At 45.2% G+C, this 22,318-nt stretch overlaps 1 protein-coding gene across 3 annotated transcripts in view; it reads left to right on the top strand.

Annotated features, from left to right (window-relative positions):
• ELAVL4 (ELAV like RNA binding protein 4) overlaps positions 1-22,318 on the top strand; it is an 84,839-nt gene that overhangs the window by 53,362 nt on the left and 9,159 nt on the right. For all 3 annotated transcript variants that reach the window (XM_028106863.1, XM_028106864.2, XM_028106865.1), the window contains one exon: positions 8,181-8,284. In XM_028106863.1, coding sequence (XP_027962664.1) covers positions 8,181-8,284 — 104 coding nt within the window. The remainder of the gene's footprint in view (positions 1-8,180; positions 8,285-22,318) is intronic.

The raw sequence follows: 22,318 nt of genomic DNA, 5'->3' as shown, positions 1-22,318 counted from the left end.
CTTTTTATTTCCTCGGTTAGAAATCAGGATAAACTGAAACCAGTTGGGAGTGTTGGGTCTAAAATAAATATAATTTAGCTCTTTCCCAGCTGATACTCAGTAGCGCGGAGGCAGAGGCTCAGGTGCACTCAACCCACTTGGCTCCACCCATAACCCACTGCCATGACCAAGGAAGGCATTGCTGCTGGAGGTGTCATGGACGTTAATAGTGCTTTACAAGAGGTGTCGAAGACTGCCCTAATCCACAATGGCCTAGCAGATGGAATTCACAAAGCTGCCAAAGCCTTAGACAAGCACCAAGCCCATCTTCATGGGTTTGTATCCAACTGTGATGAGCCTATGTACGTCAAGTTGGTGGAGGCCCTTTCCAGGAGGCCCTTTCACAGACGCCACTTTCCTCTTTTCAGGCATTTAACAAATGCAGTGGTATGTTGCCCTCACGTTCACTTCTGTCATTGCTCCAACATGCCATGCATGTTCCTGCCTCAGGGCCTTTGCCCAGATTTCCTCTGCCTGGGATGCCCTTCCCTCAGATAGGGGGGACTGGTTGCCTCCTCTCCCTCAGGTCTCTGCTCTCGTGTCACCTTAGCCTTACTTGACCCTCTATTAAAAATTTGCAACCCCATCCCCTACACTGTCTTCCCCCTTCTGTGCTTTATTTCCTCCCAAGAACTCACCATCATTTGACAAACTTTGTATTTTATTTATGTTTCTTGTCTTGCTCCATCACCCCCAATCAGAATATACATTCAGTGATGGCAGAAACCAAGTATTTTTGTTCTCTGCTATAATCTCAGTAAATGGAACTATGGCTGGCACATAATAGGTGCTCAATAAATACCTGTGGGGTAAATTTATGCAGTGCTAGGATTCAGCCCCCAGGTTGGAAGCTCATCCCTTTATGGTAAAATCCTATCAAAATTCTCCTGTTTCTTCAAAGCTGAACTCAAATGCCCCCACCTCCAGGAAGCCTTCTGTTCAGTCAGAATCAGTCTCCATCTCTTCTCTGTCCTTGTATGTAGTTTTTTTGTTGTTGTTCCTATATATAGTTTTAAATGAAGTATCTCTGATATATTTATTATTTTTGCTGAACTAAAATTAATTTTTATATCCATCTTTCCCTTCTACATATTAAGTCCCCTGAAGTCAGGAACAGTTTCTTGGTCATTTGGTCATTTTGGGGCCCACTCATAGTATCCAGCATATTGTAGGTGCCTGTTATATATGGAATTTTTGTGCCTGCTGCATATCACGTGCTCCGATATAAAAGTAAAGCATCAGAAACATTCTCTACCTTTAAGAAGGTTGGGGCCTCACTGAGGAGATAGCATTCTCATAGACAATAATAGAAGGCAGTATTTAATGGGGTGTGGGAGAAAAAAGACAAGGAACCAACACTTATTGATATCTATTATATGCCAGGCACTTTGCATGCATTATCACTTTTAATCTTCCTAATAATTCCATGAAAAACTAATATTAAGTTCATTTTACAGATGAGATTACTGCAGCAGAAAGGGACAAAGTGGGAATGCAGATTTGGGGGAAAAAAGAAATAGTGTATACAAAGAAATTCTGAGAACTTCCCTATCAGAGCTTTCCTTCCCTGTTACTATGGATTAGGATATGTAGCTTTCTCAGAAACCAAGATGTAGGAAGGTTAAGTTAGTTAGCCAAGGCCACATAACAATAAGCTGACGCTGCTTTTCTCTCATCATTACATTTCTGTATCAAGTCCCCAGATGATGCCATCGATGCTGGTACAGGGACCACACTGAGCATACCAAGACTTTAAACCATACTTAGTTTGAGGCAATTGTGTGAACTACCAAAAGAAAACAAATTCTCTGGCTAGTTGTCTCTCCTAACCCCGAGCTTGCAGAAGAAAAGCCAGGACTCAGATTGCCCAACACTGTGTAAAACCCACAGAGGTGGGAGGGGTGGGAACAGAGGCATGGATGCTCCAGCACCTCAAAGCATCCCCAGTCAGTGTTAAGAAGGGGAAGAGACCCCAACGTAGAGTATGTGCATCCCCCTGAGTGCTTACCTGATACTGGATACTTCCGGGCCTTTTCACAGCGCCAGACCCTGTGGAGAGAAAAGCGTGAGCTGAGAAGTCACATAGACCTGGACTTACTCAAATCCTAGCATGGACCCTACTTGCTGGTTGCCTTTGGGCAGGTTACTTCACATGTTTTAGCCCATTTTCTTTATCTACACGATGGGCCCCATGGTACCCATTTCACACAGGATTAAATAAGGAAACATTAGTAGGTCACTTAGCACAGTGCCTGGCACCAGGTGGACCCTGAATAAATGGAAGTTATTGTTGGTCTGTGTGTAACATCGTCAGCCCTCACAATGACACTTTGATTGTGAGGGTAAGGGATTATCCCTATGCTTCCAGACGAAGGAACAGGCTGAGCTTAAATGACTTAACCAAAGTTATACAGTAAGTAGAGTTTTCACACACACACACACACACACACACACACACACACACACACACACACGTAGTACATATGTGTACAGTGTGTGTGTGTGTGTGTGTGTGTGTGTGTGTAGTAACAGCCGCAAGCCTCTCCAACCCTCCTTAGGGTGTGTTCAGGTAGATTTTGAGGCATCTGACAACAGGGAAAGGCATCTCTGGACTGTCTGAGAGGGAGTCCTGGGATTTAGAGTTGGCTGCAGTTAACCCAGCATTCGGATTACCGCCCTGCAGGTGATCTTAAGGTGACTGGGGGGATTTTATCATGTGCTTTGAGAACAGAATTTCAGCCTGAGCTAGGTGTTCTAACATTCACAAAAATTCCTTACTCAACTCAGAAGTTTTTATCAACAGCAGCTACCCATCTGGCTGCCCCCTTGGGGGCTTTGCAGATGAGGGGAGTAACTGTTAGGTTTCTGGAGAATGACGATTTTTGAAGAAAGAGCCAAGTGTGCAGGTTGGCAGTGCAGAAATGCTGAGGTTCCTTCCAGCCAGCTCTGCAAAGGGATGGCTTCTCTGTTGCTGCCATCAACCATGAGGATGTCACATTTGGGTTCCTGCTGTCATAACCCCCAGGACCCCAAAGGCAAGGGAAAACAATGCCAATCCAGAATGACCAGGAAAATGAGGGGTTATGATCAGCTATGATGGTGATTCCTAGAATTTGAATACAATAAAGATGCTTAGCACAAATTATTGAAGATAATTTGAGTTTTTCTTAGATGATTCAAAAAAGCCTCAGAGGTATTTCAGGGCTTTGGAATCGTTGTCAATGACATTTTAGTTCTAATGGAGTAACTGTGAGTATGGCAAAAGGTACTGGATTTGGAGTCAAAAGATCTAAACCAGTCAGCAAACTATGGCCCAAAGGAAGCCTATTTTTCTAAATGTGTTTTATTGGAACACATATTGTCTATGGCTCCTTTCATGCTGTAATGGCAAAGTTGTCATGGCAGAGACCAGAGGAGCCGCCAATCCTAAACTACTTACTGTCTCACCCGGTATGTAAAAAAGTTTGCCAGCCCCTGATACAGAGTGAGATCCAGCTCTGTAATGGAGGGCACATCACTATTTTCTCTGATCTTCAGTTTCCATATCTTTTTTTTTTAAGAGTTTATTTATTTATTTGACAGAGCGAGCACACAAGCAGGGGGAGAAGCAGAGGGAGAGAGAGAAGCAGGCTTCCCGCTGAGCAGGGAGCCCGATGTGGGGCTCAATCCCAGAACCCTGGGATCATGACCTGAGCTGAAGGCAGATGCTTAACCGACTGAGCCACCTAGGTGCCCCTTCAGTTTCCATATCTATAAAATGAAAACCCGCGGGGTTATTGTGAGAGATGCAACAGAACGGGTGGCAAAGCACTTTGGAAACTCCGAGGGTGGGCAGCACCTGATCTGTGCTGGAGGGGAGCCCACCCAGATATTCTTTGTGTTTTCTTTTCCAATCCTTGGTGTCAGCTTGTCATGCTCTCCCTTTCTCACAAATGCAAAAAGAATTCACCGGGTCCCCTTCCTTTCCCCAAATATAAAACATTCTTCCATAAATGGAGGGTTGGTACAGACAGGTGTACCCACTCTTTCTTCTGTTTGTTGAGCACCTACTATGTTCAAGGAAGCAAACTTTTATAAGCTAGTTCTTGTGAGAAGTGTTTGGTTTCCAGGGGGAGAAGTTGGTATACACATTATTACAGCAGAATGGAGATGTTGCCATGTCAGAGTAGGAGGACGCATCATGTGTTCATGTGTGCACATGTGTATATGAGCAGTTTATAAAGACAGAGATATTCAGGTTCAGATTTAAGAAAAGCTTGTTAAAAACACGAACCTCTTTAATCCAAAATACACTGAAGTGCCTTAAAATGTAGCCATTATGTATAACTGTTTCCCCTTGGAAACTACGTTCTAATTTTAAGTTACCACCCCAAACTGCCAAGAATGCATTTCCTGCTCATGCATGGTCACTGGGGATCCCTCATCCATGCCTGCTGGACAGGAGTATTCAGGAGTGGTCACATGTAAGGATTGTGGATCACCTGAGTATCAAGGAGCCAGGTACTCATGATAGTTTCTAAATTTGGGAGGAAGTCTTCATTTCATAATATCATCTTTTCTTTATTGATTGTATTTTTTACTGATGATTCAGTAAACATAACCTCAATGGTTTAATTGTTTTATTTGACCAAACTGCTATCAAAATAAACTCATAAAGTGAGAACAAAAATAAAGTCTAAAAAAATTTTCTTTCTGAAAATACTGTCACTATACCTATATGGTCAAATCTTGCTATTGCTGATAAAGGAAGATGTAATTATTTGGGGGAAAAGGAATAATAAGAGGACCTTATGGACCTATTTCTGGGATGCAGATATGCACACACTTCGCTCTAGGCTCCAGACTGTGTCCCCTGGGGCCTTCCCAGCATGGTGGCTCTCTTGGTCCCCATGGTAATAGTGTTGGTGTTTTTTGTGAATGTGTTTCATCTATATTTTTCTATGTGCATTTAAATATAGAACTGCAAACCCAAAACTCATCACCAATGTATGCCCACCAGACAGACAAGTTAAAACATAGAATTCTTCTTCATTTCACTCTCCCCTGCTACTAATAATTTTTGAAAGAAATGAGGCTTGGGTTTTTATATTTTCTACCTTGGGATTTAATCCTCTCTAGAGTGTTTTAAAAGAGATTGCTTAGTTCCATCGAGTATTTTTTATTAGACTTAGCTGGACTCCTCCTATGTTGGCAAGAAGCATGTGAGGAAGCTGTTCTCAAACTAGGCTAACCACAGGTAGTTTCACTGTGCTGCAGTTTATCTCACGCCTTTCAGTTCACAGGCAGTGCTTCCCACCTCTGTCCCCCTCTTGTTCAATGCAGTGTTCTGTTTCAGAGTTTGCACCTCATTATTTCATATCAAAGAGAATCTCCAGTCTTTCCCTCCTCTTCCTTTCTGAAACGATGTTTATCTGGTTTTTAGTTTTTCTCAAAAGCACCCTCATTCCTGATGTTAAGTGCAGTCTCTCTCTAAACCTAGAGCAGGTGATGATAGCACAGTTGTGCTAATTGCCTTCAACCTGAGGCGATAGTGGGTTTGGGACCGATACAGGCAGGTGAGTAGATATGACATAGCTTGCTGAGCAGGAGTCCTTTCTTTTGGGGCGCCTCGGTGGCTCAGTCAGTTGAGCATCTGACTCTTGATTTCAGCTCAGGTCATGATCACATGGCCCCCTCTCCCCGGTGGAGCTCTGCACTCAACAGGGAGTCTTCATGAAGGTTCTGTCCCTCTGCCCCCCCCACTTTCTCTCTCTCTCTGTAAAATAATAAATAAATCTTAAAAAAAAAGAGAAGGTTCTTTCTTTCACTTGACCTTCAGAACCTTCCTAGGACCTGAAGCAAGGGTCTAAAACAAAGATAAAATATAGAATGTAAAAATCATAGCCACTATATTTATTTTAGATTTCTATAAACATATGAATAATTAGAAAGATATATATATATATGTATCAGGGAATATGCACCACTGGTAGGCATGATACATTCTTCCACATACATTCCATCACTGTGATGAATCATGAAGTATTTGGGTTTAGGTTCAATGTTTGCAGTTAAGTGGTGAGTGTTTTCTCTGTATTTTTTCATATTTCATTTTAATTTTATACAAATTCAATTTAGCTGGATAGATTGTCTGACTTGTTTCCGAGAACTCATAACTAAAGTTTATCATTGAGATTATTGCTTTAAAAATGCCCTTTAAAGCATCTCAACTTGGTGCATAACTGTTTAAAATGAATAATTGTAAGAATATTTTAGTACTGCAATTTTTAAGGCTTCTCTTATTTACAAGGAAAATAGAACTGATAAATTTGAATGATGAAAATGGATTTAATTAGGTGAATTTAGTTAGGCTTGATGAGGTGGAGCCAAATCTAGGATAAATGATATTTTTAAACTAATGTCTCTTACATTTTTAGATTTGCAAAAGTTTCTCAGAACATGTGGCAGGGTCTTGTAATTCACACACACCTCTCTTTGTCACACTTTTACTCTCTTGCACACACACACGCACACACGCAGGCGCACACGCACACAGAGAGGCCCGGCAGCTGGAGTGTGTTCAACATTCTCTCCTCCTTCTTCAGTTACTAATTCTGCCTATAAAGGGTATATCTGGCAAAGTTTGCTCCTGTCTTTCCTGTTCTAACCCTGTTATTCCAAAACACAAAGGAATATTCTAATGGAAAGTATTGTCATTTTGGGTTTTCCATTTTGGGGACAAAAATGGGCACTTAGCTATTCCTCGTGATGCTCTTTGCTTGTGTCCGATAAAGGATAACAAAGTCACCCATTTTCCAATCCAGAACCCAACTTGTTTTCCCAGGTTCCCTCCTACAACCAACACAAACACAGACATTTACCAGCAAAACAGAAGCTGTTGGAAAGATTTTTTGGCTGCTGAAATGGGCTCCTGTCACCAGGACATGGCAGGCTTTTTGCTGTATTGTCTCCCAGGCCTGGGCCGGGTACTCCAAAAAGAGCTTTATGTAATCAGTCTTCCCTGACATGTGACGTTCTGTCATTTTCCTCCCCTTCGGCTCTGCTGCCACCCACAAATCAATAACATTGCCTGGGAAGTTCAAGCTGATTTTGCAGCCACTCTAAGCTCCGTGTTTCTTAAAGGGTATGTCAGAAAATGTAAAGTTTCCTAATGATATTTCTGGCCGATGACACATGGCAGAGCTGATGGACTATTTATAATCAGTGGCACGATCGCAAGCACATTATTTTTATTTCACTTAGGGGGGAGCCCTGTCACTTGCTACCTCTCTTTGCAGACAAGTTGATGCCATCTCCACCTAAAGGAGCTAAAACCCTCTTTGCAGAATGCGTTTGCACTCTCCCCTTTGTGTTAGGAGCTCCCCAGTTCTTTCCAATAGAATTCTCACCCCCCCTTTTTTTTAAACTGTTCTTGGGCTGGGGGGATGATGAGGGCAACCAATGATTTGTAGCAACTGCTTTAGATTCTGGTCATGCCTTCACTATAAATGTCTCCGTCTTTGCTGCTCAGATCCTGCTACATTCCTCCGCGTGTGGGCGTGGCTGGCATGACTGAGGCAGCAGACACAGCTCCTGCATTCAGCGCTCGCCCCAGTTTCACAGGACTGAGCATAGCATAGCCGTCTTTCGTTGAGCAGCTACTATATTCTAGGCAACGTACTTGGTAGGCATTTTATACACAAGATCTCATTAACGCTTTCAAACCTGTCTGTCTGTTATCTCCAGAGAAGACATGTAGGGGAAAAAAACGGGACATTAAATAACTCCTCTCCACAGTCACACAGCTGATAGGAAAAGCCCCATGACTCAGTTCAAATCTAACAAACCACACCTGCTCTCTTTTCACTACCTTCTCACTTCTTTCCGGTTAAGTGGACACTTGTGTATGGATGTGGATGGGCAGGGGCACTTACCCCTTCCCAACTTGGGCAGCTCCTGTGAGTTCCTAGGCTGACCAAAGTGAGAGATGGAAGAACTGGAAACTTTTCCACCTGGGATAAACCCTGGTGTAAAAGGAACCATATACTAGAGGCGGGTTTTGACTCACCGCAATGGGAGGTGTTACTGTTATAAAGATACTGAGCTCTCTCTCTCTCTCTCTCTCTCTCTCTCTCTCTCTTTTTTTAAAAATGTTTCCACAGGACAGAGTTTAGGGTATGGATTCGTTAACTATATTGATCCAAAGGATGCAGAGAAAGCCATCAACACTTTAAATGGACTCAGACTCCAGACCAAAACCATAAAGGTAAGAAGTGATACACTGGCTCCTGATTGGGAAGCACTGGTTAAATTTCATCCCTTTGATCTAATAAATCCAGGCGATGAGGGAGCTGGAAGTGGTGCTCTTTATTTATGCAAAGGACATTTATCATCCACTGTACTAAGTGGGGGATGCAGATCATTACAAAGAATGAGATGCAAGCTGAGCAGAGGGAAGGGACCAGAGGGCAGATGGGGTGTCAGCACCCACTAAGAAGGCCTGTGAGCCCAAGTCTGCAAAGATGGCCAAAACTGAGCCATGGTAAGAGGGTGGGGCAGGGAAGATGTTCCAGACAGAGGGAACAGCACATGGGAAGCTGTGAAAATGAATGTAAACATTATGAGTGGGGAACAGCATATAGAATAGCATGGCCTAAGTTTGGATGGGAGGTGGGCAGGGGCCTCGTGTGCCAGGCTGAACAGTTTGGCTTTACCTAAGGGTGGACAGTTCATCTCCTAACTGAGACTAGAAAAGAAAAAATCAGTTATAAATAAACTCTAGTGTGATAGGGATGGGTACTATAAAATTGTTAGGAACATAGTAAAGGAGTGACAGAAAAAGTAACATTCGAGCAATTGGAGAATAATCAGAGCTGTAGATAATATCTCTGGTGGGATTGTTTTAAGTCGAAAAAGAGAAACAGTTACCCAGAGCCTGCTCTTCCAGACAGAGGTTTCTGTGACTGGGCTGTCACTCTCTCGGTTCAGACTTCACCTTGTGGGGATCCTTCAGGAAGTGGTGCTGCTTACTTTGAGGGCCCCCTCCCACAGCCAGTGGTGGTCTCCTGGATGGAGCCTCCTCCTCCTCAGCCTCCCTTCCCCTTCTTCCCCCACCTCCAGGCAGCGTCCTGCTTGAGGGCAGCTGCCAGCCCATTAATGAGTCCCATCCTTCATAGCCTATCACACCACAGGGAGGTGTCTCCTGGGCGCTCTTATCCTCACGACAGCAGGTCTGACGCAAAGTAGGACAAAAGAGAAACCTCTCCCAGAATGGAAATCTATAGATGGCACCAGCTCTCAGCGTATGAAAACACAAAAGCAGAACTTTTTGGTCCAGCAGAGCTACTTCTCCAACATTCCGACTGACAGAGGAGACTATTGGTATAAGATAATCTTAGCTAGGAGGTAATCAAAACAAAACCAAAGCCAAAACAAAAACCTTCTTTTTTTTGGAATATATTACATGATTGCCTGCCTTCTTTCCTTCCTTCCTTCCTTCCTTCCTTCCTTCCTTCCTTCCTTCCTTTTAAGCAGCTTTACTTTTGCAATTGAGTTTCGTTTTATTTCTAAAGATGATTCCTTTCCTGATCTCATACAGCCTGTGGTACACACAGACCCCAAAATGGGCCTGACTCAGGCTGCCTCCATCTCATCTTACAGTCAATCCCTATGAATTATCTAATGGAGAAATAATTAAGAGTTGTTTAATTATGGGGTAGTCCTCTGAGAGGCAGGAGGATTAATTTCTTTCAAAGGAAAAACATACCTATTTTTATGCTTTAAGTGAAGGTGGGAGGCTCACGTCCCTGACTATTTGTTGAGGCCACACCAGGTTGAGGCTGTATTTGTGGGTTTGATTGATTTTTCTGTGCTATCCAGTTCAGCATTAGAATGTCAGACACTTACTCTTCCCTTGATGGACACCCTGACCTTGAACTGAGAAAGTACTTTTCTTTCCTCTGTAGTATTTCTTGAAACCCAAGCCTTCCCAAGAGTTTAGGATCAAATCATCACACATCCATTCTGCCTTTTAAAAAATATATCTATATTCCATGAAGCTGTTGGGCTTCCTGAAAGACTGATTGGACCTGGCCTTTCTGATCTCAGAATTCACCCCCTTATCCATCATGCCATCGGAAGCAGTTCTTTGTCTAGGTGGATCTTACAGACGAGGAACATTGATTATTTTTGTTCTGTGAGGAGACAGTCTGCCTCACCCCCTCACCCACCCTGTGCTCACCCTGCATCAAAACGCTGCCAACACATTTGCACCCAGCAGTAACGTGGGCTTCCGAGGCACTGTAGGATTCAGAATGCATGATGCCACGGCTGAATCAATAATTTCCATTCTCTACTACAAATGAAAATTTAATGTGCAAACCTAGGGATTTCAGCCCTTTCATTAAAGCAGTTTATTTCCCATACTAAAAATTAAGTTTGAGTGATAGGTTCCTTTATTAACTTTTCTTCCCTTTCCTAAAGGGACACAATGTTTAAGGTAAAAATCGTATTAAAGGGGAGGGGAAAAAAGCAAACCCTTTTCATGTGCTGTTAATAGTCTCATCATTTATTAATTTTTTTAAAATTGCTTTTCTGCCTTTCAGGCCACTGTTTACTTCTGCTTCAGTTTGCTTTGATAAGTGACAGGAGATTTATCTCTTTGCCCTGCCTCCCATAAAGGAATAGATAACTTGCCTATCTGGAAAACAGAAGTATCCTCCTGGAAGCATGCTTTACAGAGATCTCCCCAGAACCATCTAGCACATGTTTGCAAGCTGTGGTCAAGTTTGTCCCTCCTTCTCACATTTCTGGTGCATTTCTGGACTGCTCTGTGCAAAACACCCTACTTTAAATGTCATGCACAACACGGATGCAGGCAAACCAAGAGTTAATTCCTAAGTTGTTTTTTTTTAATTCCTAAGTTTTGATGCTTAATGATTAACAGCTAGATTCCGGGATAGTTCTGGAAAGCCCTGAGGAAGTGGTGGAGACTGTAGTGAGGTGGAGAGCAATAAAAAGGTCAGCTACTCTTCAGCTATTGCTGATTGTTTAAGCCCAGATTTTTGCCAGATCTTCCAATTATTCAATAAAAGCCAAGATCTAGATTTTTTTTTATGCCATACCTCTCAATTTTTAAAGGTTGGAAACCAACTTAAAAATTTTAAAGCATAGGTGGTCAGGTCAAACAAAATTTAGTAGTTGACCTGTGCACAAACAGTTTGCAGCCTCTGGAATCCAATTTGAATACCCAGATACTGTTTTGCTGCTAGGGGAAGGTGCCCACAAGTGATGGTTCCCCGTTAACAAAATTTCACTGCCCCTTTAGTAAGGGGGATGTGACTGCGTGCCAGTGCCAAAGGCACGTGGAGGGCAAGGCCAGGCCTCTGTCGTCAAGGAGAATACAGTCTTGGCACAGACACAGCATCAAAGCAGAGAAAGAGCATGATTTGTTAATTAAGCCCCTGCGAGTAGTATGGATGACTGCAGATAATGTGCCTATCTGGAAAACACAAGTACATTATTTGGAAGCGTGCGTTACAGTGATCTCCTAGGAACATCTAGTACATGTTTGCAGACATGCGACTACAGAGGGATTATTCTTTGGATTATAACTTGTTTTCTGGGAGAAAGTGGCCAGGCTCAAAGATGAAGTGACTTGTCCAAAGGCACACAAGCAACCAGCAGCTGAGCTGAGTTAGCATCCAAAGGTCCTGTGAAGGGTTCTGCCACAAGAAGGAAATAATGATTACTTATTATAATTATACTAATAATGAATAATAGTAATGCAACCTTATACTGAATATTTACTCTGACAGTATTCTAGCCCCTTTACATATTTGATAGGATTTAATCCTTGAAACATCTCTAGGGCTGGGTGCTTTACATACATTAACTCTACTTCTTTTTTTTTTTAAAGATTTTACTTATTTATTTAGAGAGAGGGAGAGCATGAGAGGGGGAAGGTCAGAGGGAGGAGCAGACTCCCCGCTGAGCAGGGAGCCCGATGTGGGACTCGAACCCAGGACTCCAGGATCATGACCTGAGCCGAAGGCAGTCGCCTAACCAACTGAGCCACCCAGGGGCCCCACATTAACTCTTCTTCTTAAGATAGCCCTGTAAGAAGGTTCTATTCACTCCTTTATACAGTTGAGGAAAGTAAGGCCCAAAGAGGTTAGGAGACTTAACCAGGATCACACACTTGGCAAGTGAGATTTGGACTCAGGAAGTGTGTTTCAAAAATAACTCTGGCAGTGGGTCGTAAGTGTTGGAAGGTCACACCGTGTGTTTGCTCAGCAGCGCATGCGTTCTGTGAGGTTGTATGGGTGTGTACTGGCTCCGCACACACACACAGGTTATACTCCCCAGCATGGGAAGGAGATATAAAAAGCAAACAAACTGTGTGGTCCCTCCAGGTTCTTCAGTAAACAGACTTGTGGTTTGGGGCTTCTGCCATCAGCCTGGGGATAGACCTGACTTCAGGTCATTTCTTCTTGAACCCCTGCTTTCCAGGCTCTTTGCCAGGTCCTGGGATTTAGGTGACCTAGGGATGGCAGTGCCCTGGGGAGTCTCCCCTCCATGTGTGTCAGAGAGGCATGGGGCATGGACCATGGACTTACATGTCTAGCCTGCCAGACCAGCCTGGTGCTCCACTTGGGAAACTGGGTCTTTTCTCAGGATTTCAACCCTGAGCCCAGTGGAGATGATTTGCCCTGTTTAGGGCTTTGGGAGTGCTATTTGTTTAGATTTTTTCCTCACTTGTCTCCAACAGAGATCACTTTAGACTCTGGGAAGCACTGGGTGAAATGGCTGTGGGTTCTAGGAAATGATTCCGGTGCTGCTTGACCCCACACCAGAAGCCTGTCCCAGTCCTGGGCTCTCTCCTCTCTCCACGTGTTCTTTAAAACAGCAGCTTCTGAATTCACACTGTAATTTCAGCCTCTCCATGGGAAGCACTCCATTGAATCCAGCTGTAGTGGTCCAGCTCTTTGTTGTATTAATTAGTAACAAAGGAAATGAGATGGTCTGTAGTACCTTCAAAAGGAATAGCTTTACAAAAAGTTTGGATTGATATTCAAGTTACAACTGAGTAAAAAGTGATCCAAAGTGGAATATGGTGGTTTGGAGTCACTCCCTAGAAACCTTTTAGAGTAGTGGGACACCAGTTTGGGTTTTAACCTGAGTTCAAGGAGCAGAAGTGTTCACGGCTCTGCCTCCGTGGGGGCTCCTGTCTCGTGGGGAACACAAACATGCAAAGGACCAACTCTCATGTGGTGAGATAGGGCGGTCTTGGGGCTGCAGGGGCTCCCATTGGTTTGGGGTGGAGGAGCAGGAAGTAGGAAGCTGTGCGAGGTTGGAGCAGGAGAGGGACCTGGTCAAAGTTAAGTTCCAAGAAGGCTCATCTGTCAGTGGTGTGTCACTGGGGGTGTTTGACGGATGAAACCAGCAGCTCGCAGGCTGGAGGTTTTTGTCAGCCTTAGGCACTGGTTTTCATCACCTTTTTAGGAGCTTTTTTTACTCATTTTAAAAGCAAGGCATGCTTATTTATAAATAATTTGGAAAATACATTATCATATAATGAAGGCAGTATCAGCCATTCCCAACTCAATACTGTAAACAACGTTTTTATATATTTTCTTCCTTTTGTCATTGCATTACAGGTTTACAAATGATTTTGTGTCTTGTCTTTTTCTAATAATTGCATTAAGCTATTACTCAAATTATAAAAATATGACTTTAAAGAAAACGTTCCCAGAGCACGGCTCTTGTGCAAACTGGAGGTGTGAGTGATTTCGGGACTGGAGCAGGGATGAGGGTTCAAAAGGCTGCCTCTGCCACACAGAGTGAACCCAGGAGGGTTGGCAGGCACTCAGGAGAGGGGCTGTGAGAGTAGGAAGAAAGCTTTATCACAAGGCAGCAGCCCAGTTCCAGAGGGAGCAGGACTGGAGAAGGGGAAGATGTGAGTGAGGGCTTCTCAGAAGGGAAAAACTTCCCTTCTTTGGGAAGGAGAACAAACTGAGCTTCTGTATTCGGGCATCTGTGTGCGGTGATGCTGCTTAGCCATTTCTCCATTCTTGCTTTATTCTTCTAATAGCACTAATGGTGCCTCCAGGGGATCCCCCCACACTGGAGTTTGCAAGGTCCAGTCTGCCCCACCCGCTTCTTCCTCTTGCCAAGGGTCATCAGGGCTCTGCGCCTCCCTCCCAACCTCCCTCGCCCCGCCATCCACCTGCCTTGCTAAAGGCCTTCGTTCTGCTGAAGCATCTTTTCTTTGCACTTGGCATAAGCAATTATTTCTCCTATCCCTGCTCTTAATGCTTCCCGGAGAGTTAGCAGATCATTTTTTGCTGATGGGTATCACCCCACCCAGAAATGATAGACTGCCTCCCTCTGTCTTATTAATAATAAAAAGGCATTTTTCTCTCCTCCCCCACGACAGCTATAGTCAGAGCAGTGTGGGAGCACTTCCCTGCCAAGGTCAGCAGGGGAGGCTGGATCACTGAATCCCCAAGGAGCCAAGAGAGCACACAGCCACAGCGGTGGAAACTGGAGACCCGTTTACCCCCGTTGCACCGGGCAGTGCTTTCTGTCCTGTGAGAGCTTGTGTTTGCCTGCTCTGCTTCCCAGTGCCCTGCTAACTTCCTCTGAGTGAGTAATTTCAGATACAGGTGCAGGAGTTTGAGAGATCGACCTAGAGCGTCCTTGCTCTCTCCGCCTGGTGAGGTTGTTATGATTCCAGTATCTTAAAGGTCATCCACAGTGTCCTGGGTCTGGATTACAAAAGGAAAGCAGACAGGTACAGGTTGAGAGGACACGTAGGTTTTCAGAAGTGTGTGGAATGGGGCTTGGGGGGCTTTAGTTGTCTACAAGTGTGAAAGACACCAACAGGGGGATATGAGCTGCCTTAGAAAAGCCAGCTCACCTTGGCTGTGTTAGGAGAATTGTGGATTTCAGGTCACAGGAATCCACTCTGGTCAACCTGTCCTTGGTGTCTGTGTCCTATTCTCAGCCCCATGTTCTAAGGAGACATTCTAAGGGTTATCCAGAGGCAAATGGGGAAGACGGCGAAGATGGTGCTGCACTGACAGATTCATCCACAGTGGTTGCTTCTCTGTTCTCTACGGGAAAAGAAGTCTGCAGTGACTCTGAAGCTCAGTCCTGTGTTTCAAGAGTTCGGGAAGAGACCCTGTGCAGCTATCAGGGGAGAACATTTGCCTTGGGTGGTAGTGAGTCTCTGATTGTCAGACATTCAGATGGAGTCATCGGAGATTATGTAGAAGAGATTCCTATACCACACTGGGGTCTGACCTAAAGGTCCCCTGAGCTCTGAGATTCTGTATTTCTGTGTGGTTTCTGGGCTTCAGACTGTTCTGTCCAGTATAGTAGCCACTAGCTACCTATGGCTTTTTAAATTTGAATTTAAATTAATAAAATTAAGTAAAATGAAAAGTTCAGTTCCTCAGTCATGCTAGGTACATTTGAAGTGCTCAGTAGCCACATGTAGCTAGTGGCCACCGTCGAACAGCACAGATCTAGAACATTTTCATGATCCCAGAAAGTTCTATTGGATGGTGCTGGCCTGAAACATCAGTGGCTGTGGGGAATAAAGCATCTCTTCTCCGTTGCTATCATGAAGCCCCAGGGCAAATCAGCTGGTCTGTCAAAGATTGGAGAGCCAATCCCACTTCCCTTCCCCTTTGTTGTCCATTCAAAAGAGCTCTGAGTTACGATGAAGAGTCAGTCAAGTCCCACCTCTGTCAAAACCACCAGGATAACCTTGGGCAACTTACTTTACCTCTCTGGATGCATTTCCTCATCTTCCAGCTCTGACAATCTAACTAATAAAATATTATAGCATGATCTTGTCACCTTGGTAACTTTCCAGGAAAGTGGCCGTCTGTGCCAAACGCACAGCTTTTATTTTACTGTCCATGTTAGCCTGACATAGTGGAAAGATCCCAGAACTTGGAGTCACATCCAGCTTTGTCTTCATTCAGCTATGTGACCTTGGACAAATACTTGATCCCACTGAGCCAGAGTTTGTCATCCAGAAAATGGAACAAATAGTATCTCACTTCTGGGTCATCAGAGTTTATAGTGGGTTGCCCAAGTAATACTCCCCAGAATGAAGACAAATGTGAATAGGGTTACCCCTAGGTGAAAATTACATGAGAGGGGAAGACTTTTTTCCATCTACATGGTTCAGAGATGTACATGCTTCAAAGATGCACTACAAAAGTAAGGAAAGAGTCTTGAGTCTTTCCTATAAATGCTGCTAGGCAGCATTTATAGAGGCTTTTTGTATAGTGGGAAGTATAATGGGGCTCCCAGGTAGCTGTAGTCACCTTATTAGTCTTCCATAAAGCAAGAATCAGGAAGTGTCGTTTAGTGAGAAGACTGAGTGTCTTCAGCTCTGAGACTAGCTCTTCCGCCATCCAGCCCATGAAACCTTTAGCGCATCTCTACTTTCTGGGGGCCACTAGACAGGCGGCGAGATCCTTGTACTAAGTAAGGCCCCTTGGTAATTTAATGGACTTTTTTAAAGTTGTAGGCATACGAACAGATCACTACACCATTTTTTTAAAAGAAATGTTTATCCAGCTTACTGTATGCCAGATACTGTCATGATATCCTTGGATACTCTTGAACTCCATGATGGAGACATTGTGATAGCTGCAGCCATGTAAATGTGTATCATCTATAGAGTTCAAGGAGACAGCAGTCCTTTGTGCCTGGGCCTCCTGGAGGAGGCAGCATTCAGGCCTGGTCTGTAGGGATGGGAGGGGTTCATTTTGACATGATGATGAACAAATAGCAAGAACAAAGACAGAAGTAGAAACGTTAAGTGCATATTCAGAAAACTGACCTTTTTAAATTTGAACTGTGGCACAGGGTGCATGGGGAGTTAGCAGGAGGTGAGAAGTTGGCCCAGATCCCAGAGGGCCTTGAATGCTCAAATGAGGAATTTGATCATCCATCACAAGGTGCTGGAGAACCACTGAAGGTTTTGAGCAGCGAGAAGTGGCACCATCGGGGCTCATTAGAAACATTCCCATCGGGTCTTGCCCCTGATAAAAGAATATCGTGTATCAGGTGACAGGTGGGGGAAAGTATGAGGAATGGGGCCTCATAAGCAGACACCTGTTCTGCCTGTGGGCAAGGCACAGGGGTAAGCCGATCCTCACAATCAAAGCTGTTGTATCTAGGAGCCAGCTGGCTTCTTTCTTCTCTCCCTGCTCCTGGAGGTGGGATCTGAGGTACCTGCAAGGGTTTGCTCCTCGAAGGCCCTGGCAGTGCCAGAGTCTATGCTCCACTGCCATTCTCCTGGGCTCTTTGGAATGAATATCCGCACTGGGATCCGTAAGCTCTGGGGAGTTTGTGCTCGCTCAGAGAGTAGGGTGTTACAACAGATTGGGGAAAATCTGCAGCCTGATCTTCTGAAATGATAGGTCTCTGTGTGTGTCTCCTCTGCTAGACTAATAGTTCTACATGTCAGGGACTGTTGTATTCATCTCTGTACCCCCAGCATCTCACATAAGGCCGTAGCAGTTATATCAAAGCAGCTATTTATTGAGCACTTCCTGTGTGCCAGGCATAGTGCCTAGGAACCTTTTTTTTTTTTTTTAAGATTTATTTATTTATTTGAGAGAGGGAGAGAGAGCAGGGTGAGGGGCAGAGCAAGAGGGAGAGAGAGAATCTCAAGTAGACTCTCTGCTGGGCGCAGAGCCTGAACACCGGGCTTGATCTCATGACCCTGAGATCATGACCTGAGCTGAAATTAAGAGTCAGATGCTTAGGGCGCCTGGGTGGCTCAGTCATTAAGCGTCTGCCTTCGGCTCAGGTCATGATCCCAGGGTCCTGGGATCGAGTCCCACATCGGGCTCCCTGCTCAGCGGGAAGCCTGCTTCTCCCTCTCCCACTCCCCCGCTTGTGTTCCTGCTCTCACTGTCTCTCTCTGTCAAATAAATAAATAAAATATTTAAAAAAAAAAAAGAGTCAGATGCTTAACCGACTGAGCCACCCAGGCGCCCTGTAGTGCGTAGAAATCTTATATGCTTTAGCTTGTTTAATGCTCCAAGTGTTCTGTTAGAAAGCTTCTAAACTATGTTATTCAAGCAATACAGCTCAGAAAGGTTGAGTGACTTACCCCAAGCTTACACAGCTGGTAAATAGTCAGGATTTAAATCCGTATCTTTCTAGCCCCAAAACCCTTGCTCTTAACCTTTGTCTCTTTTCCATTCCAGAATAGATGCTCAGTGTCAGTTAAAGTAACACAAACAAGAACTTCCTTGGAGTGGCCTGTCTCAAAATACAGTTGCCTGATGCTCCAACTAGCACCTCTCAGTGAGAGAAACCCACAGGATAAGGGGTGATGCAGACAGGAAGGATGCTTCTAGTGTGTGGAGCCAGAATAGAAATAGGAGAAAGATGGGAGCTGTAGAAGAGACACGTTTGAACTCAGTAGAAGGATGAGCTTGCCCATAATCAGTGATGGCCAGTGATGGGGCAGGGTGTTCATGAAGCAGTGAGCTTCCTATGTAACGTATAAGGCAGGTGGCCAGCTGTGTGGGATCTCGCCCAGAACTTTTGAGGCCACTTCCAGCACCAAGTTTCTGTGAAGCGGATTTCAAGGATAATGCTTTCTGCTGGGATCACCAATGGCACCCTCACCTTTATTTCCGCTTACCAAAAACCACAGCTGTAGAGATTAGCAGTTCTGTGAATAGAATGCCTAACCCATGCAAACATCCAGTCAATGATAGAGATCCTTCTTATAATTCGAAGGCGTCTAACAAGTGATGCCCTTGTTTCCCACGTCCTAGCTGTAAACCAATTGAGAGATAAAACAAAAAAGAAAAGCGTATTAAATCCTAAGGTCACCTTTATTACAGATTATGTCCCAGATGGATTTCCTGAACACACTGGGCTTCCTGACACAGAACCCCACACTTTGACAGACTGACAGCCCCCGTCACAGGTGCTGTGGATGCCACAGGCCTCCCCGTATGAGAACAGAGTCTGCTCCTATAGTACAGAGCCTGGAACAGAAAGTGCGCTTCCAGCTGGTATCTGGCTGCCAGAAGGGAGGAGGCAGGCAGCAGCTGAGGCACTGAGGTCCCTCCGGCCCTCCCCCAGAGAGGAGGAGGTAAGGGGGGGACTGGGAGGCCTAGACTGCTACTCCGGGGGCTCCCTCCACATGGAAGCTAACACTGGGAGTGGGAAATGAGTAACCCCTCGCCAGGAACAGCCCTCTGTACTGCACTTTTCATTTATTTGCTCACTTCCTCACCAGGCCGTGGGGTCCTTGAAGCTGAGGCTCCACCAGCACCGAGCATGGGGCCTGCCAGACAGGAACTGTCCCGAAAAGAGGAGGAATGAATGAACTCTCATCTTCTAGTGCCAGGATTTGATTAAAAGAGCCCCTTCCTAAGGCAGAGAAGGATGCCTTTTCTTATCTTACCAGTCTCCCAGTACCCAAAACCAAGCCTTTAGCATGCTTTCCAAGCCCTGTCCCTTTTCTATACCGTGGCAGGTTAGACAGGGGGTGAGGGGTTGCCAGAGGACTCGGGAAACGTTTTCCCCAGGCTGTGTTGTTCCTCTCACCCTGCGCAGGCCGACCCCTGGCTGTGAGCAGGTGACAGAACCTGTGAGTGCTGTGTGGGTGGGGCAGCCCGCAGCCCTGGGCCCGCTGCCCCGTTAGTGATGAATGCTAACGCCTACTGCACCACCTCGGTGAGAATCACTGAGAGCAGCCTTACGAAGTCACTTTGGGAAATGGAAAGTGCTTTGTGGAAACTGGGAAGTACAGTGGAATCTGTGGGAATGTGCTAGAGGAAATTCATGGCAGTGAAGTAGTAAAGGATGACCCAGACTCCCCCAGGCTGATGGAGGAGGACTGTGGTGCCTCTGTAGGTGCTCGCTGGTGGTATCCCAGATGTTTGCTTGTGCAGTAAAATTGTAAGGTGTGTCCCAATGGGGGCTAGAGTCCCACACTGGCCCACAAAGCCTGTAGTACTTACCACATAATAATGTTTACATTATAGTTACTAAATTCTAGGAATGCGATACACATTAAATTTATTATCTCAATTTTTTAAAGATTTATTTATTTGAGAGAGTGCAAGAGAGCAAAAGAGAGAGAGAGAAAGAGTGAACGAGATGAGCAGAGGGAGAAGCAGGCTCTCCACTGAGCAGGGAGCCTGACATGGGGCTTGATCCCAGGACTCCGAGATCACGACCTGAGCCGAAGGCAGCCGCCCAACCAACTGAGCCACCCAGGCGCCCCTATTATCTCAATTCTTTACAATAACTCACCGAAAGGAAATTGTCCCCCTTTATACTAGTAGAGAAACTAAGATTTATCAAGACCAAATTACCTGCGCAAGGTCACACAGCTAATGAGTGCCAGAGCCAGCCCACAGTCGGGGTTCATAAACTCCACACTGTACTGTCACTCTTGCGGGGGGTCGAGGTTAGGGTAAGCCTGCAGAGATGGGGAGTTTGGAGAGACTACAAATCTTTTATCAAGATCATTTGTAAAGTCACCTGCCTCTGGGCCACCCTTACCAAGAGAGAGGAGTAGCTTCCCCACTCCTAGCTCTTTCTGAGCTCCAGAGCAAGATCAGTGCCAGCCTAGAAATGCCAGTCTTGTCTTCAAAGATTCTGGATGAATGAAGCGAGTAGGATGGTCTGAGGCATGGGATTCTCTAGGGTGCTGCCTTCAGCTTTGGAAGCCCTGGGCTCTAGGCCACTAGTTTAATGGGGTTAACAAACCAGCAAAGGCTGGCTCTCTGCCGGGGCTAGAAGTGGATCATTTTTGAGAAATGTTTTAGTGCAACCATGTGCCTGACACCCATAGTCACTCGGGATTTCATAAATGTATGAGGACGCTTGAGAAGTGCAAATACCAGGACGAGCAGTTGGATATCCAATGTAGGGAGATCCCTTTTCTGCCATTTTTACCCACACCCACTTCTACAGATTTCCTGGACAGGGGACTAAGAGAACAAGGGACTTAAGGTTCCAAGTAAAGGAGAAAAACTAAGCAAGAGTTAGGTTTGGTGAATGATTGAAGTGCTGCTCTTTACCTTTGGGACTTGTTACTGCTCTGTGGCTATGATCTATGGCAGTAATTCTCCCTGGATGAGGCTTGGGGAAATGGTTTTGGTTCTGTCATGGACTTTCCAGTGCCAGCTTCTTTTCCTAGCAGGTCTGTCCCCAGCCCACGCCCTCCCCCAGCTCTGGCTGCCCAGACCATTGGGTGTCAAGGTCATTACTATCCATTGCGCATTTATTGGGTGTCAAGCAGGCACTAAGCTCTTGACCTTCATCATCTCATTTGTCCTCACAGCAGAGGAGGGCTATCATAAGGCCACCATTCCCTGACCCCACCATACACCTGTCTCACCGCCAGTCTCACCTCAGCTCTGTCTCCTTCCTGGACCTTTTAACCCTTAATTAAAAGGGATATTAATCTCCCCTTCTCAGTGTTCCAGTCCCAGCGATATAGCCCTGGAATAGCACACATCTTGGGGCATTGTGATAATTGGTCCTTATGTGTACCATTCTTGCATTCGGCTCATGTTTATTGGGTACCTCCTGTGTGTTGTCTGTTGTCCTCACTGGACTTGGAGATCCTTTGGGGCAAGAGACCACTCCTTGTTCTTGCTTGTTGTGCATCCCCAGCACACAGCACTGTGCCTGGTTCATAGTAGATCCTCGGGAAATGTTCGCTAAGAGAAGGCCTCTAGGTGGTGTCTAGTCGTAGGACAGTCTTCTTTCAGTCCTTCCAACCCCAGACACTGGGGAATAGGAAACCTGTCCCTTAGCTCTTGGCTTAATAGGGAAACACAGCTATGATTCTGGATGCTTAACTCTTGTTGATCCCCCTAAGTGGAGGAATCTAAGCTGCAGTTAGCCCCAAAGAGTCATTAAGGCCCACATCATTCATTATGTTCTGTGGGTACGTTCATTTATTCTTTCCGTAGGTGTTGAGCATTCTGCAGGTACCCGGCTCTATGCTGGGAGCTAGAGCCGCAAAGATGAATTCACACACACACACACACACACACACACACAAACACACACACACACACAAACACACACACACACACACACACACACACACACACCATGACCACAAGGAGATCAGCCAACTAGATGATCAGCAGACTAGACAGAAAGATGGTGAATTAAGGTCCAAATGGGTTAAGTAAGTACCATGGGTGCAGTTCACTGAGAGCTCTACAAGGGGGATTTTTAGGAGGAGGTAAGATCGGGGAAAGCTGCCTAGAGAAGGTGA

Source organism: Eumetopias jubatus, unplaced genomic scaffold (assembly GCF_037043125.1).
Source record: "Eumetopias jubatus isolate StellerSeaLion01/CBP00866 unplaced genomic scaffold, mEumJub1_p1.0 scaffold_4, whole genome shotgun sequence".
Lineage (NCBI taxonomy): Eukaryota > Metazoa > Chordata > Mammalia > Carnivora > Otariidae > Eumetopias > Eumetopias jubatus.
Note: the sequence above shows the minus strand (reverse complement) of the source record. Positions and strands in the feature narration are given on the sequence as shown.